General features: G+C 43.3%; 1 protein-coding gene across 3 annotated transcripts in view; it reads left to right on the top strand.

The window, feature by feature from the left end:
- Positions 1 to 16964, top strand: part of POLR3B (RNA polymerase III subunit B) — a 121577-nt gene that overhangs the window by 78924 nt on the left and 25689 nt on the right. For all 3 annotated transcript variants that reach the window (XM_021091574.1, XM_021091576.1, XM_021091575.1), the window contains exons 21-23: positions 2115 to 2273; positions 4389 to 4506; positions 6059 to 6201. In XM_021091574.1, the coding sequence (XP_020947233.1) occupies positions 2115 to 2273; positions 4389 to 4506; positions 6059 to 6201 (420 nt within the window). The remainder of the gene's footprint in view (positions 1 to 2114; positions 2274 to 4388; positions 4507 to 6058; positions 6202 to 16964) is intronic.

The following is a 16964-nucleotide window of genomic DNA, read 5'->3' as shown; positions in this document are numbered from 1 at the left end:
GGAGATAATCATTAGTTAAATGATCAGTAAGGAATCTTTTTTTTTCTTCATTACTTTATCAGTAGCTTGAGACAATTCCTCAACAGAAAATCTGTAAGAATTTGTCTGTTTCCTAGCAGGAATTACACCAAAGGGAAGATGTTTTTTGAAAATATCTAGCTATGTATTCAACAACAAACCTGTTGGAGAGGGCAATAGCAATATTTATAGGTAAAAGGCTGTTTTTTAATTGTCTGTCTCAACCCCATGATGTTGTACATTTTCGTTAGTAAAATGATAAAAGTTCACATGCACAAACCCTGGCCTGTCGTTTTTACATTTTTCTGTCTCCATCTTTGGACAGTTTATTTTCATAGGGCCCCACTCGGTGGTTTGTTCGCCGTCACCTGATCTGCGGTCGGACTTCTGTCTTTATCATCTGTTTCTCTTTCCTCCCTGGCATCCCCGTCCTGCCTTCCCCTGCACTCTCCATAGTTGCTAGGCAGCCATAATAGTACTCCTAGACATGTGTCTTTGGCATTAATGTTGGCTGCACTTAATTTATGCCTCTTTTTTTTCCTCCAAATGACAACAGCCATGCTTTAAAACTAGATGTTTTCCTTTCTGATTAACTGGTAACGTTTATGTGGAAATCTGAAGACTTTGTGATATCTGTCAGAAACTCTGCAACACAATTTAATGATCCGAGTTTACTGTCCACTTGCTTTTAAGCTCCTACCTGTAAAGAAAATGTCCATTTACACTTAGAAGAAAACACTTCTGATTTCATGCAGTTCAGATTCACACTGCACTTCAGCACATTGCACTTAGTGGCCATTGTAGGAAATTTCAAGATCGCTCTGAGCTGAGTTTATTATGGCCATACACAGTTTACCAGGAGCCGTAACAACAAAGAGCTTTCTCGAAGACACACAAATGTCTTCATCTACCATCCAGTTGTAGAAGTGTATTGTTTGATCACACGGTCACCTTCATATTTAAAACATTACATTAAAGCACTGAGATTTTACTTAGAAATCCACTCTTCCCTGATTGATTTTCTGAACTCACATTCTTAGATTTCTTGAAAGAGTTCTGCTTTTGGTGGAGAATCATAAGCAAAGGATTTTATAGCCATGCATCTATTTCTTCAGTAATAGCTGGTGTTTAATCCTGAGAACATTTTCCTATTTCAGTGAACTCTGACATGGCTCAGTATATCCTGGGGAGATTAGAGAGAGAATCCAGTTTAAAATAGCAGCTTGGCAAAAGGGGAAGAAAGAAAGAAAGAAATGCAGCCGTAGCATCTTGGGAAATGTGTGGAAGGTTTGGCAGCTTTTTGAGCAACTGATGAGTATTTTGTGGGATTCAGTGGTTGTTTAGACTGTTAGTTGGTCCCAGGACTTTTTCCTCATCCACGAGATAAATGTATTAAAAAATATAGTCAACGTAAACTCATCTTCAGGGCAGAGAGGAACTGTCTCCCATTCAAGTCATTTGATTGCTTCTTTTCATTCTCCTTCCTCTCTGGAAGAAAATTATTTTTTGTTCGTTTGTTTGTTTATTGTGTGGGACTTTCTCTGAATGCCAAAACGAGAAAAAGGAAAACTTTCGAGAGAAGGTTAGCAGAAGTTATGCACCCAGATGACTTGTGGGAAGGATGCTGCCTGATCATTGGACTTGGTCGGTCTCAACTCAGCCATGACTTTGCTGGGTGACCTTGGCCACTTAGTTTCTCTGTGCCGTACTCTTAGCACCTGTAAGGCAGAGGGGCTATGCCAGGGGATCTCTAAGGCCCTTTCTGATTTTCCCATGTCCTTGCTCTCTGTGCTCTCAAAGGCGAGGTCTATTCCACGTGGAAAAACGGCTGTGGAGATGGCAGTGTTTATAAATAAGGACAATAGGTAATAGGTTAACGGATAGGGGAGAAATCTTGAGCCAGTTCTTCAGGTTATCAAATTGTTATTTGGTTTGGCCAGTCTCAGATTGTCTAAATAGGGAGCACTTTTGGTGTGTTTATTTTGGGGGGAAGGAAGGTAGAGTGGGGTGAGTTATCGAATAACACAGATCTGTGCTCTCTCATAGTTTCATATTCTCACCTGGTGATTCTGATGCCCATTTTGGTTTCATCTTAGGCTTTGGGCGTTGCCTTGTATATAAAAATGCTAAATGTACATTGAAGCGATATACCAATCAGACTTTTGATAAAGTGATGGGGCCAGTGTTGGATGCTGCTACAAGAAAACCCATCTGGCGACATGAAATTTTAGATGCAGATGGTATTTGTTCTCCAGGTAAGGGTCTTTACATTTTTTTAATATACAGGGTTTTTTAAAATTATGAAGATTATTCAACAGTATTTTGAATATTTGGTATATAGGGCAGAAAAAAATAGCAGCTTATAAAACCACTGTCCTAATTCAAGCAGTGTGGTCATTTTTGATGAATTTCCTTCCGGTCTGTTTTTCTAGGCCTATGTTTTTATATAGCAGTAATTTATTCTAGTTATACTTTTCTAGTTATAATTTTGAATCACTTTAAGAAAATATTTAGAATAAGATCATGTCCCTGCATCTACACTGATATTTCATCATTTGTTCATTTAGCTTATAGACTAACTTTACAGTCTTTTTCCCCTAAAAAGTGTAACTCCGTTGTAGTTACAAATTTGTGATGAATCTTGGGTTTTCTTAATTACAAATTTTTTATTATTATTTTTTAAATTTTTATGTCCACATCCATGGCCTATGGAAGTTCCTGGGCTAGAGGTTGAGTCAGAGCTGCAGCTGCCAGCTTATGCCAAAGCCACAGCAATGTGGGATCCAAGCTGCATCTGAGACCTATACCACAGCTTGTGGCAAAACGGGATCCTTAACCCACTGAGCAAGGCCAGGAATAGAACTGGCATCCTCACGGACACTAGTTGGGTTCTTAACCCACTGAGTCACAACAGGAACTCCATGGCGAATCTTTTTGGTGCAACCCACAACTCCTGCCCTTGTGAGTCGATGTAGGCTAGTGTGGGAGGCGGACATTGATCAAAGGACCACGTCAAACATAAGTCAAGTTACAACCAGGAGCTCTGAGGCCATTTTATGGCAGGAGGATTTGACCTAAGCGGGAAGATCGGGGTTGCCGTCCACAGGAGGTGACTAAGAGCTGCAGGCTGAGTGGGATTAACTAATGATGAGGGAGGGGCTGCGTCTAAGCAGGAGACAGGGCTCTGCCTGGGTCCTGCAGCTTGACCCATCGCTGAAGGATCCTAAGGGAGGCCTCTGTGGCTAACGGAAGAGAGGGAGGTGGGGAAGGGAGGGAGAAGTAGGGTCCAGACGCAGTACTATTTTCACTATGTTCCTAAAATCCATGATACAATCAGATATGCATTTTGCAGTGATCATTCTGACTGCAGTGTGGAGAAAAGAGTAGAAGGAAACCAGAATAGACAGGGACCAACTGAGAGCTCTCGAGTCAGACCAGGCAACAGGAGCCATGGTGCAGTGGAGAGAAGGGCTGGCTTGGAGGGAGATGCACAGGGTCCTGCCACGGATGATGCCTGGGTGGTGGATGCTTCGGGGTGATGCTGCATCCACTGTGGGGCCCGAGCCATGTGGCACCTGGCTTCCCCCTCCTCTTGCTGCCTTTATTTCTTGGAGAATTTCTTCCACTCTCAACTTGCTTGCTGTGGCAGTGCTGCAGTAGTTGGTCTTTGAGCTTACCAAGAAAAGCAAAGGTCAGCATAGCTGGAAAATCAAAGAAATATTTGTATTTCCCCATTGCCCAAGTCAGATTGGTGGTGACTTATTACTGGTTGAAATAACCATTAAGTAGACCAAACCTGATCTAATATCCTAAAAGATATTTTATTTTATTTTTGCTTTTTAGGGCCGCAGTTGCGGCATATGGAGGTTCCCAGGCTAGGGGTCCAATTGGAGCTATAGCCACCGGCCTGTGCCACAGCCACAGCAACACGGGATCCGAGCCACGTCTGTTTACCTACACCACAGCTCACAGCAACACCAGATCCTTAGCCCACAGAGTGAGGCCAGGGAACGAACCAGCAACCTCATGGTTCCAGTCAGATTCATTTCCGCTGCGCCACGAAGGGAACTCTCTAAGAGATATTTTAAATTGCCACTGCTGACATGAATGTTCTCTCATTAATGTGGCCCCTCTAAATCAGTTTCTTAATTTTTTACACACTGTGATCTTAATCTATGACTTTCTCAAAAAGCTTGCAGAATTACAAAGAAGCCCTGCTGATGTCTAGTTCCCACTGCGTGGACATTTTTTTTTTCCTTCCATGTCTGGGTTTCGTGCACCAAGTCTAATCACATGGTTTGATGCCTTGGTAATCTTTGCATTCCACGCAGCTGACAGTGGTGTGTCGAACACCCTTCTCTCTCTCTCAGGTGAGAAAGTGGAGAACAAGCAAGTGCTTGTCAATAAGTCCATGCCCACAGTGACTCAGATCCCCTTGGAAGGAAGTAATGTTCCACAGCAGCCGCAGTACAAAGATGTGCCCATCACGTACGTATCGGCCGCGCCTTGGAAACAGGTAGAAAGAGTTTTTCAAAAGAAGGAATGGGAAAATTGGAGGTCAGCTCCTTGGGCTGATGCCTCCCAGATAGACATCTGCCCGGTTTCCGCCCCATAGCAGGCCTTGGACAGCTGTGGTTCCCAACCCAGATCCAAACCATCTCCTCCCATTGCCCCACCCCAGCCTCAAACGTGCTCCTTCTGGGTCCTTCGCTTGGTGAGTGGCACCACCGTCCGGTCAGTCGCCTGCAACATGCATTTGACTGGTTTCCGTTGCCTGCTTCACACACTAGTTGGGTAACCCCCTTGAGTTCTGTCGTCTTCGCAGTTCTCGTATCCCCTCCATAACAGCTGTGGCTGAGTTCGGCCCTCCTCTCCTGCCAGACTCTTAGTTATTGGTAACCGCTCATCTGCCTCCAGTCTTGCATCTCCTCAGGCTCTCTCCGCTACTGCCAGAGGGATTTTTCTCCCCTCTATTACTTATCTGCTCACATTACTCTCTTGAGTAAGTAGAATAAAACTTGAATAGACGAGGTAAAATCTCACTGACATTGTTGCCTGTAGGCTAAAGGCCAAACCAAAGAGTGATCCATGCAGGACCATCCGTGACCCTCGGCATACCTCTCTGGCCTTACCCTTTTGCCCATCGCCCCCATATTTCTGGCAAATTGTCTCTTATTCTTCAAACATTCCATCCGACTTCAGGCCTCCTTGCGTTGCCTCATGCTGTGCCCTTTGCCTGGACTGTCTGTCCCTCCCCCCAGGTCAGGGCTCAGTGCCAGGGTCCTCCCCCCCACCGTGAGACAGTGCTTGATGGCCTTCCCCTTCCTGCTGCCATCGTCATTCCCAACCCCTGGTAGGACTGACTTTTGTTTCCTCAGGCCTTTCCCGTTCCCCACACCGCTGATGTCTTTATTGCACTTCCTTTGCTGGTTGTGAGTTGCCTTGGGGCAGGTCCCATGGCCACATAACCTTTGTATGTTCAGAGCCTCCACACCCCTGACACAGATTAGACTCTGAACAATGTTTGCCATATAAAAAACAGATAAGAGGCAAAGGGTGTGAAAAAATAGATAAAAGTAGTATTTAAAAAGTGGTTAACAATTTGAAGTTGAGTCTAACAGGCTTCAGCTCAACCCCCAGGTCCACTTTGTATGAGTCATGTGTCCTGGACAAGTTCTTACCTCTCTGAGCAAAAAGAAGATGCCAGGAAAAGCATCTGAAGTAGATGATTAAGGAAAATAAGTTTTCCTTATTTCCTGTAAGGAATAATGTGTGAAGAGTGTAAGAGGTGAAGATTAAACTGCATTATGCCTGCCCCATAATAAATGTTTCTAAATGTTAGCCATTTTAAACTAGGACAGTAAAAGGGAAATTGTAACTGCCTTTAAATTTAATATTGAAAAAATGAGTCATTTTTCAAGAGGCCCAAATGGGAATGTCAGACTATTCTGATAGGTATTTAATATAATATGTCAGGGTGATGGGTTCAAACAAAAGGCAGTTTGAAAACTCTGCTGTATTGACTTCCTCTTGATATTAGCTACAAAGGAGCGACGGATTCATATATCGAAAAAGTGATGATATCTTCGAATGCCGAAGATGCTTTTCTGATCAAAATGCTGCTGAGACAGACAAGGCGTCCAGAGATTGGAGACAAGTTTAGCAGTCGTCATGGGCAAAAAGGTAAGTTGTTTCATTCCTCACCTTGCTTGCTCAATACAACTGAATGTAGTATTTATTCACCATATATATATATAAGAACTACTTTATAACTTTTCCCCTGTTAGAAAAATTTACTATGTTTCAAAAATTATTACCTTGTTATCAAAAGTATTCTTATTTACTTCTCGGTTTAACTTGTTTGTATTTTAATGGTATTTAAAAATATACCGAGAGCCTCCTTGCCTGCCTGCTCACATCTCTCACAAGCGTCCTATCTTAATAAATCTATTTCTTGCCTAAAAAAAAAATTAAAATACTGTAGTTTTGCTTTTCTATGCTATTTATTTCATTCTCCTGCAGTAGCTGTGCCCAAAGTTATATAAATACCTTCTAGATGATGTACCTACTGAAGTACATGCGGCTGATGAGAAATAAACTATATATTTATACTGTTTATGAAAGGTATATATTTAAAATACTGTATGTTCTATTGGGTCATAGTATCATAGGATGTTGGCTCCAGGAGCTACCCCAGAGTCATCTGCCCCCCTTTATTTAACAGATGAGGAAATGCAGACCCTGCTTGGTAAGCAGCCGTTCATTGCAGGGTACCAGCTAGTTACTGAGCTGGTGTTAGACTCCTGGTCTCCCACCTCCAATGAAACGCTTTGTCCTCTGCATAGGGATCCCTCCCCTAGATGCTCTTTCTCCATCTGATCCCCTTGGCAAGCCTCACTCTTTCCATTGATGTTCTTGCTAGGTTTTCTTTCATTTGTAGTTTTGGGTTTGTTTTTTTTATCTTCAAGAAACGTGACACTCTTTCACCATTGATTAACTCATTATCAGTAGGGTCTCTTTTAGTCAATATACCTAGTGTTGAAGTTTGTCCTGGACTTTGAATTTTGGCTCCATCTGCCACTTATTAGTTTTAAGAACAACAACAGCAGCTAACACTTGCTGCACTAGCTGTGCACCTGGCAGCATTCTCAGCACTTCACGTATCCTAACTCTTTTGTTTCTCACACAATCCCAGGATGTAGGTACTATTATTACCTGCATTATTGTAGATGAGGAAACAGTACAGAGAGAGTAGTTTCCCCAAGGTCCCAGTTGGTGGCAGAACTGGTTTCTGAGCCCTAGCAGCCTGGTTCCAGAGTCCATGGTCTATAACTAACTACTGTTCTTTCCTGACTGCCAGGCAGTTAGGATTGTGCCTGACACATAGTAAGTGCTCAAGAAGTGATAGCCGTGATCCTTAATATTGGCTGTTATTCATTCTTTAACTTCGAATTTCACCTTTGCTTCTAAATCGCTAGTGAGGTATCTTTTTGTTTTTAATTGATTGAGTTTAAAGATAATTACACATTCTATTCTTGATGATTTTGACTGTTTATTTGCCAAGCAGGTATATCAAACATTACAGTTTATTTGGTCAAATGAATCAAGCCTTTGTTGTCATTCCATCAATTAAACTATTTGAGATGAAGATACTATTTCATAGGAAGCATTTTTTAATTCAGTTGACAGACATAAGATTATTTTAGACTATCAGTATTTTTTTTTTTTTGGTTTTTTTTTTTTGTTTTGTTTTGTTTTTGTCTTTTGTCTTTTTGTTGTTGTTGTTGTTGCTATTTCTTGGGCCGCTCCCGCGGCATATGGAGGTTCCCAGGCTAGGGGTTGAATCAGAGCTGTAGCCACCGGCCTACGCCAGAGCCACAGCAACGCGGATCCGAGCCGCGTCTGCAACCTACACCACAGCTCACGGCAACGCCGGATCCTTAACCCACTGAGCAAGGGCAGGGACCGAACCCGCAACCTCATGGTTCCTAGTCGGATTCGTTAACCACTGCGCCACGACGGGAACTCCATAGACTATCAGTATTTTATAAGAAAGCATTGGTTCCATCCATAAGTGTGAATTTGACACCTCTACTTCATACAGGTTCCTAAGATGCTAATTCTTACCTTTTGAGTATGTTTAAATATATCTTGAGGTTCCCGTATTTTCCACTGATTACCAATGAATATCAAATTTTCTATATTGGGACTATTCCTCCTTCTCTCTGGTCTGGTCAATTTTTGAGATACACTCCTGAGTCCTTCCTAGGGTAGCCGTGGCCTTGTTTACAGCTTCTGTTTTACCTGACCTGTTACCTAGACAGGAGCAAAACTTGAAACTCCTCTTAAAATATTCGCACTTGGCAGCTTTACGTCAGTGTACGCATGGAAGGACGTCTCCATTCGGAATCAGTTTACGAACTTGAACTATTCCAAACCTTGTGCTTTATTCCAGCAGAGTATTGTGGAAGGAGTCAAAGGCTGGCATACATTTCCATGATTATCCACTGTGCTCTAACTCCCTTACACTTCTTGAGGACAGAGACCTTGTTCTTATATTCTCATAAAGCCTGAAAGAGCCTTTCATAGTAGATACTTAGGTAGTTGATAATGGTTAAATATATGAGTGAATTAAAGGTAGGGAGAAAAACGAAAAGAAGCAAGATTCCTCACTCTGGAGGGGCTGACTTTCCCCAGGTTTTAATCTCTACATTCGACGTGAATGTGTGTGTGTATAGTATAGACAAAGCAGTGCTCTTGAAAATGGAAACCGCACTTGATTAGTAATTTCCTGTAACTACAGACCTTTAGGTAATATGCCAGCAAGCCTTTGTGCTGTCCCATTTTCTCAGACTGTTAATATGCTACGGATAAATGTTCATTGACAGAGGTGGTTTCCAACTTGCAACGATCTGAAATGTAGCAGATTTTAGAGAGCTGTTCAATCTTAGGGGGTTTTGACTGGTACATCTCTAAACGAAACTCAGAGAAGTCCTCCTGGGTCTAGATGACCTTTCGCTTATCGTGAGGAGTTTATCTTGCGAGTTTTCCTTTTCCAGATGGCTTTTAATCTGAGGGTAAAACCTTCTGATTAGCCCGGATTCCCTTGAGATTCTCTTCTTTTTACAGCTTCATTAGATTTATTGAAAAGATTGAGAAAAGAACAAGCAAACATAAAAATAGGTAATGTAAGGTTTAGCAGAGTAGTGGAAGGAACAACATAGGACCCTTAACTGAGCACGATTTTATTTCTTCTTAACGTATAATTTTTTCATCAAATAATAAATGCACATGGCTTAAAATGGTCAGAGAGTACAAAAAAGGATGGCTTGTACTGAAAAACATAAGTTCTTGCCTTTCTTCCAGTTCTGCTTCCCAGAAGCAATTTCTTCTCATTTTCATCTTCATATTTCTAAATAATAGTCTTAATATATCCATTCATCTGTTTCTGTATTGCCTGCTGGTTTCCTATCATGGTTGGTAGGAGGATCAAGCATTTTGCCACCTCTCTTTCCCATTCTCAACCTCCATTTCTTAGTAGATTTGTTATAATTTTAAGTTGCTTAATTATTTAGATTGCATTATTTGACTCCATAAATGTTGTTCATTCTCAAACCAAGTAGTTGTTGGCACGCGTTTCCTTTGTTATATAACTTTATTTTTTTAGAAGTTAGTACTCTCATTTTTAAAAAATTGCTTAATTTTCTCAGAGTTCCCGTCATGGCGCAGTGGTTAACCAACTCGACTAGGAACCATGAGGTTGCGAGTTCTATCCCTGGCCTTGCTCAGTGGGTTAAGGATCCGGCGTTGCCGTGAGCTGTGGTGTAGGTTCAGACGCGGCTCGGATCCCATGTTGCTGTGGCTCTGGCGTAGGCCGGTGTCTACAGCTCCGATTAGACCCCTAGCCTGGGAACCTCCATATGCCACTGGAAGCGATCCCAGAAAAGGCAAAAAGACCAAAAAAAAAAAAAAAAAAAAAATGCTTAATTTTCTTTATTCTTATCTATTATATATTTTTCTATACCATTGACAGCCTTTCAATGCAATTTTCCACATGATCAATAGTCTGTTAGGACCAACAAATTTATTGGTGCTCAGTTCTGGAGGTCAAGATAAGTTCAAGATCAAGGTGTTGGCTGGGTTGCTTTCCTCTGTGTCTTCACATCATCCTCCCTCTGCACCTGTCTGCATCCACATTTCCCCTTTTTACAAGAACATTAGTTAAGTGGATTGGGGCTCACCCTCATGACCTCATTTTAACTTGATTGCCTCTTTAAAGACCTTGTTTCTACATAACGTCACATTCTGAGGTATTCTGGGAGTAAGGAGTTCCGTAAGAATTTTAGCGGGGACAGTCCACAGTGCACTTTTAAGCTTGCTGAATGGTAAACAATTATGAAATTCCCATTTGAGTTCCTGTTTCTTGGCTCTTTCCATGTTGCTTTTCTCCCCATCTCCCACTCCTGTAGTGCAGTAGTCCATCTGTTAAATTGCTGAGAAAAGTATGCAGGGGAAGTAAATTTTCTGAGCTCATGTATGTCTGAACATGTTCTGTCCTCATACTTGATATATAACTTAGTTGAGTATAGAACTCTAGATTTATGTATTCTTTTCCCTGAGGATTTTGATGGCATCGCTACATGGTGGTCCAGATTCCATGTTCCTTACATGAATTGTATTATCATTCTTCCTGATCTCTGTGTGCGCTCTGTTTTTTTCTCTCTTTTCTTCCTTCTCTCCTTCTCCATCCCACCCCACTGTCTGGAAGCTTTTACTGTCTTCTAGTCTTGGATTCTGAAATTATATAGACCCTTTTTTCATTCCTTGTCCTTGGAAATCAGGCATCCTCTTATTCTGGAGGTTCAAGTTCCATCAATTCTTGAACATTTTCTTATTTTTTTTTGTTGGTAATTTCTTCTTCATCATTTTCCTTGTGTCCTTTCTGGTTTTCCTATTAGATATTGGATGTTCCAGATTGGTGCTCCAGTTTTCTTATCTTTTCTCCTCTACTTTCCATTTCTTTCTAGGCAATTTAACCAACTTGATTTTCCAGGGTTTTTTGTTTTGTTTTTGTTTTACCTACCCACCTATCATATATTTTTATTTCTAGTTAAAATTTGATTTATACTCTTCCTTTTTTTAACAACAGGTATATATATTCATATATTTTCAGTTTTCTTTTTGTTTTTACCTTTAGTTTTTTGCATTTGTTTTGGTTTTCAGTTTTCTTCTTTTTTTTTTTTTTTTTTTTTTTTTTTTTTTTTGTCTTTTTGTCTTTTGTTGTTGTTGTTGCTATTTCTTGGGCCGCTCCTGCGGCATATGGAGGTTCCCAGGCTAGGGGTTGAATCAGAGCTGTAGCCACTGGCCTACGCCAGAGCCACAGCAACGTGGGATCCGAGCCGCGTCTGCAACCTACACCACAGCTCACGGCAACGCCGGATCGTTAACCCACTGAGCAAGGGCAGGGACCGAACCCGCAACCTCATGGTTCCTAGTCGGATTCGTTAACTACTGCGCCACGACGGGAACTCCTCAGTTTTCTTCTGTTCCTAGTTTTGTCTCTTTCTTGAGAGGGGTTTCTTTCCCTCCTGTGTGTTTAAGGGTCTGGTCGTTGTTGTTGAAAGCTTCCCTTTAATGTCTGGTATCTCTTCGATCCCTAAAAAGTAGTTGGAAACTCTGGTTCCCAGAGATAAAACTTGTTGACCAGTGAATGTCATTGTACGGCTCGGGCAGTGAACCATTTTTCTTGCTGGTTTCTACTTTAGGATCTTTCTGAATACTGCCTGAGGGTTGCAGCTGGGAATGAGGGTGGTGCAGTGCTTAAGGCTATCAGCTGACCTTCTGGAACCAGATGAGGGCGGGACAGTGCACAGACTTTGACTTACTTCCTCTGTATCAGGGGCACCTCACCCCACCCTCTGCTGTGCTCACTACCCTTGGGTCATGGCTCACTGTGTTTCATTTTCTTGGTTCAGTGTTGGGGTAAAAGGGTAGTTTTCTTGGCTCTTTGGGGTGGAGAATAGAAACTTGGGTTCTGATGATTTCTTATGTGGACATATCCAGACATTTTTAAAGTATCTCAAAGTGTCTGGTATTACTCTAGGACCTGGTGATAAGTAATGAACAAAACAGACCAAATCCCAGCCCTCGTGGGGCCTACATTCTTCTGGGCACAAGAGATAATGATAAGCACTGAGATGAAAAGAAACAAACAAAAAAGACAGAGGAGCAGCAGGGGAAACACGGGGGCGGGGTGGTTAGTGGTGGAATTTTAAGTAAAGTGGTTGAGGAGCAGCAGCTCACGGAAAAGATGACTTTGAGTGAAGCCCTCAGAGGAGGAAGGGAGCAGACCCTCTCTGGCTGGGAAGCAGGGGAGGTAAAGGGATGGCCCGGAGTGCTGGAGGGCCGGCCCGAGGCCAGTGTGGCCGCAGCAGAGGGAGCGGGCGGTCAGGAGGCAGATGTGAGGCCTCGTAGGTCACCCTCAACTCCAGTTTTTACCATGAAGCGGGGCACCAGGGTGAGATACATGATCGGACTTGTTCTGGCCGCTGTGAAAACAGACCGTCGGCAGCAAGTGAGGGATCAGTGATGCCAGTTAAAAGGCTGTTACAATAACCTGGGTGAGAGTTGGCGGTGAGTGGGGAAGTGGTGAGAAGGGAACAGTCTGGACGCACTGAACCTCAGAGCCTGCTGGGACTGCTGATGGAGGGGGAGACTCCGAGTCGGTCCTGGGGTCCTCGGCCCCACACCACATTCCGCTTTTCACCTACTTGGTATCCGTTTCCTGAGCCTTCCCCGGAGTGGGAGTGGTGGGGGTGGCAGTGGTGGCGAGGGCTGTCTGCTTCCTCCCCGCCCCCGCCCTGTGCCTCCTCTGCGGGTACTTGGGTTACGTTTCTCCTTCTCTTAAGCCACCTCCATTTCTTTCCTCTATTCGTCAGCTTTCAAGACTGGACAGTTATCTCTTGCCCATTCTTTATCCTTATAGGTTTTTTAATTTTGTCAACTCCTACATTAGTGAGGTTTAGAGAAGGAGTGGGAATAAACACATGTTCCATATGCCCTGTTTACCTGAAGTCCTTATGTCTGTTATTCGAGAATGTTCAACACAGAATGCTAAGCAGGCCCAGTGTTTTTCACTGCAACTTACAGAACTGAAGTTAAAATTATTTTAGTAAAAAGCGAGAAGGGTTTCCAGAGCGCCAGTCTTCTGTCTGTTGACCAGAGCCTTGCCCCAAGGTGTCTTGTTTTTATTGACTGTTTAATCATTTCCAAGATTGAAAACTGACTTTAAAATGTTTAAAGTTCACACATTCAGAATTATGACATAAATACTAGCAATTATCAGAAGGATGTTAATCATCTTTTAAGAATAGCTTGTCTTCGGATCCTGCGTTGCTGTGGCTCTGGTGTAGGCCGGTGGCTACAGCTCCGATTGGACCCCTAGCCTGGGAACCTCCATATGCTGCGGGAGCGGCCCAAGAAATAGAAAAAAAAAAAAAAAAAAAAAAAAAAAAGAATAGCTTGTCTTTTTCCTGGATTATTATTGTAACCGAGGTCTACCATTTTGTCTTTTTCCTGGAATGTCACCGACCTAAAATCGAATTCTTTTCATTTATAAATGAAAGTGTAAAGATTCAAAAATAGCAATGGTTTTGTTAAAAATACTTGTACATGTGGTTGTTAAATATCAGAATATCTTTGTTGGCTGATGTTAGTATATTTTAGGTTCATTGAGGATAAGAAATATGCCCTGCTGATGTATTTACTCCCTTCCCCCGCCCCTGCAACCCCACCACCACCAAGCACCCAGCACATCACTTTGCCTATTATATGGTATCCACTCAGTGTGTCTGTGGAATAATTTATTTTTTAAAATGTCTTAAATGCACAGATACAACAAGCCAGAATCTTCCCTCGCCAAATTAGTGTGACTTACTCTTCCTAGTAAATACCAAAAATGGAATGCCTCATCTTTATTCAGACTGGCACCACGACTTTTATCACCCTGCACTCATAACTCCCCAATCCTAACTGTCCACACAAGCCCATTGACGTTATTCCAGCCGAAATAGCTAAGGGCACATGCCCACGCATAGGTGCACCTGAACTCCAGTGAAAATCTGCCCAGAGAAATCTGTTCGGTCATATCACAGTCACTGCTCTGGGCTCAAAACTCTGTTGGGTTCTCTGGGAGGTAGAAAGGAAACGCAACCCTTGGCAAATGCCCAGGAGGAGTTGGCAAAAAATGAATACAAAGGATTTCATGTAGTTAAATACTTAGGCATGTGGGGAAGACCATTCATGCTAGGAAGTTTAGAGTTTATTGTGGATAGGGGTAAAATCTCAGGGCTTGAAAAGCCTGGTCTAAATCCATCTTCCCCAGTACAAGAATTTCTTTTAGATTATTTCTGGCAGCTGAGTTTTCCATTTTGTGCGTGACCTGCCAAGGGAGGCCCTTGCTGCTTTCTGAGGCAGCCGTTCTGAGGTGGCACCATTGTGATGGTCGTATTGAGTCCTGGTGCACTTTGCTGTGACGTACACTCACCGGCCCTGCCCGCCCTGCCCTGTGGGCTTACGGAATGGGCACAGTCCCCTTTACCTCATGGCCAGCCCTGTTCAGCATTAAAGAAAGCCTTCAGGTTGAGGAAATATAGCAAAGAGGTAAAGGTTTTGAGCACCAAGTGAGCAGTTTTATCCATTTATGCCTTGGCCTCCTCCTCTTTGAAATGGAGACGGTTTCCTAGGAGTTGTTCCCGGGATTAAACAGAATGATGTGTGTAAAGCAGGGAGCACAGTGCCTGGTGCACAGCCAGCGGTCAGTAAAGGGGACTGCTGGTAGGTCTGTCCTGAGTCCTCTCTTGCAGGCTGGGCAGGAAAGGAGGGCGGACTAGGTGGGGTTTGGATGTGGAGGGCTGTGACAAAGATTTTTTTTTTTTTTTTTTTTCCTGTGAAAGGAAAATAGGGAACAACAGTAAAGAGCAAGTCAGTGGAACCTGTTGACTGACAGGCCTAAAAAGAGCGCAACAGAGGAGGGAGGCCACGGGGACTGGTATTAAGCCAGTGCCTCTAGCACCAAGACCTGGAGGAGCCAGTGCAGCAAGTGTCTGGGAGAGTTAAGGTCAACAGCCCAGAGGCACTAGTGAGCTTGGTGTATCCAGGGAACAGACAAAGGCCAGGCCTGTGCTGGGAAGGAGCATGGTTTGAGATAGTGAGACAAAAAGAGAGGGGCACATCCTACAGGGCCTTGTGGCCACAAGACAGGAGTTGGGACTTCATTCTAAATATTCTGGGAACCAGTAGGCCTGCTGGATGGTGAGTGTGAGCAAAGGAGTGAGAAAACCTAACTGTTTGAAGAAGTCAGCTGGATTCCACATGGAGAGCCGACTGGAAGGGAGCAAGGAGGGGAGCAGGGAGACTACGGTGCTGGTCCAGGTGGAAGGGGACAGTGGCTTGGACGAGGACAGTAGCAGTGGAAGAAAGGAGAGAAGTGATGGTTTCCAGGGGTGCTCCGGAATTAGAGCAACAGGGCTTGCTGATGGCTGAGAGGTTGGGGAAGGAAAAGACGGGAGCTGAGGATGAGGTTTGTGGCCTGAGCAGCTGGCAAGGCTATTTTACCAAGAAGGGGAGGATTGGGGATGGTACTTTGGAGTCAAGCAGGGGCAGGGGTAGGGGTGAAAGTTTGGCCCTCAGGTTTGAGATGCCCTTTAGACTCCAAGTGAAGATGTTGAGGAGGCATTTGGATGTAGCTTCTGGAGCTCTAGGAAGAGTGTAGGACTAGAGATAAAATTTGCATGCAAGTTTATGTTATTTTGCCTTTTGTGTTTCAATGGTTTATGAGGGTGTTCCTCTAACTTCTCTCCCTTAACCGTGAAGTTCTAGCTGGTATGGTTATTCCTCCTCTACGGAGGACGCTGAGGGTCAGGGATGTGATCACGTCGCTTGCCTATTACAGCTTAGTGCTTGCAGAGTCAGGATTCAAATCCAGATTTTTGATGCCAGGTGCATTGCCCATTCTGTTCATTGCAGTTAAGGTGGCTCTTCTCCCTTTTGCTGTCCTGTTACCACTCTGCCCCCAAGGTTGCCATTTCTCCTGAGATTTCCTCTTGGAAAAAACACAGCCTTTTCCTGAGATAGAATTCTAGTATTTCTTAGTGCTATATTTAATATTACTAATTTAAATATTAGTTCTAATATATCCTTAAGGAGAAGACACAAAGTTCCTTTTCTTCCTGGATAAGCAGCTTTACCTCGCACTTCTCTGCCATCGGTCCGGAGGAAATACTATCCGCACATACCTTGTTCCAGAAATGCCTGCCAAACCCCTATATTAAGACCCACTCCTAACACAGAGCTGTGTTTTCAGGTATTCCTGTCTTTCTAAAATCAACTCATTGTAAAACACTATCCCCACCCCCTTCTCTAATCGGTCCTCTGTCAAGGCTTCGTAGCCTTGGTTCAAATTACAAATCTGTGAAGAATTTAAGCATATGTAAAATGGAGTAAATTTTTGAGTCCTCAGCGTTAACCCTTCTGCTGATTCATTCGGCTCAATGCGATAGAGGCAGGACAGAAGGAGCGCTTGAGGGTTGTGACTTGGACGGTGATGGCAGAGAGTCGATTTGGAAGAGTCGCACGTGCAGGCACAGCGGTGGCCTCTGTGTGGAGCCGTGGGACAACCCAGCCGTCCGAGTAGGGCCCAAAGAGGAGCTGGATGAGGCTGAAAGAGTTGGGTGTTGGCAACCAAAGTGGGAATGAAATGGGGAATAGTCCACAACATCAGTTGTGCTCGTCATGAAGTGAGCCGATACAAATTTCATAGTGTTGTGAGTTTTCTTTCTGTTTTCGGTCTAGGGACACACCAGTGCAAGAGCAGCAGTTATTTGAACTTAATTTTCACTCTTGAAATGTAAAATTGTTTGGAAATACTATTTTTTTTTTTTTCCTTT

This window comes from Sus scrofa, chromosome 5 (genome assembly GCF_000003025.6).
Source record: "Sus scrofa isolate TJ Tabasco breed Duroc chromosome 5, Sscrofa11.1, whole genome shotgun sequence".
NCBI lineage: Eukaryota > Metazoa > Chordata > Mammalia > Artiodactyla > Suidae > Sus > Sus scrofa.
Note: the sequence above shows the minus strand (reverse complement) of the source record. Positions and strands in the feature narration are given on the sequence as shown.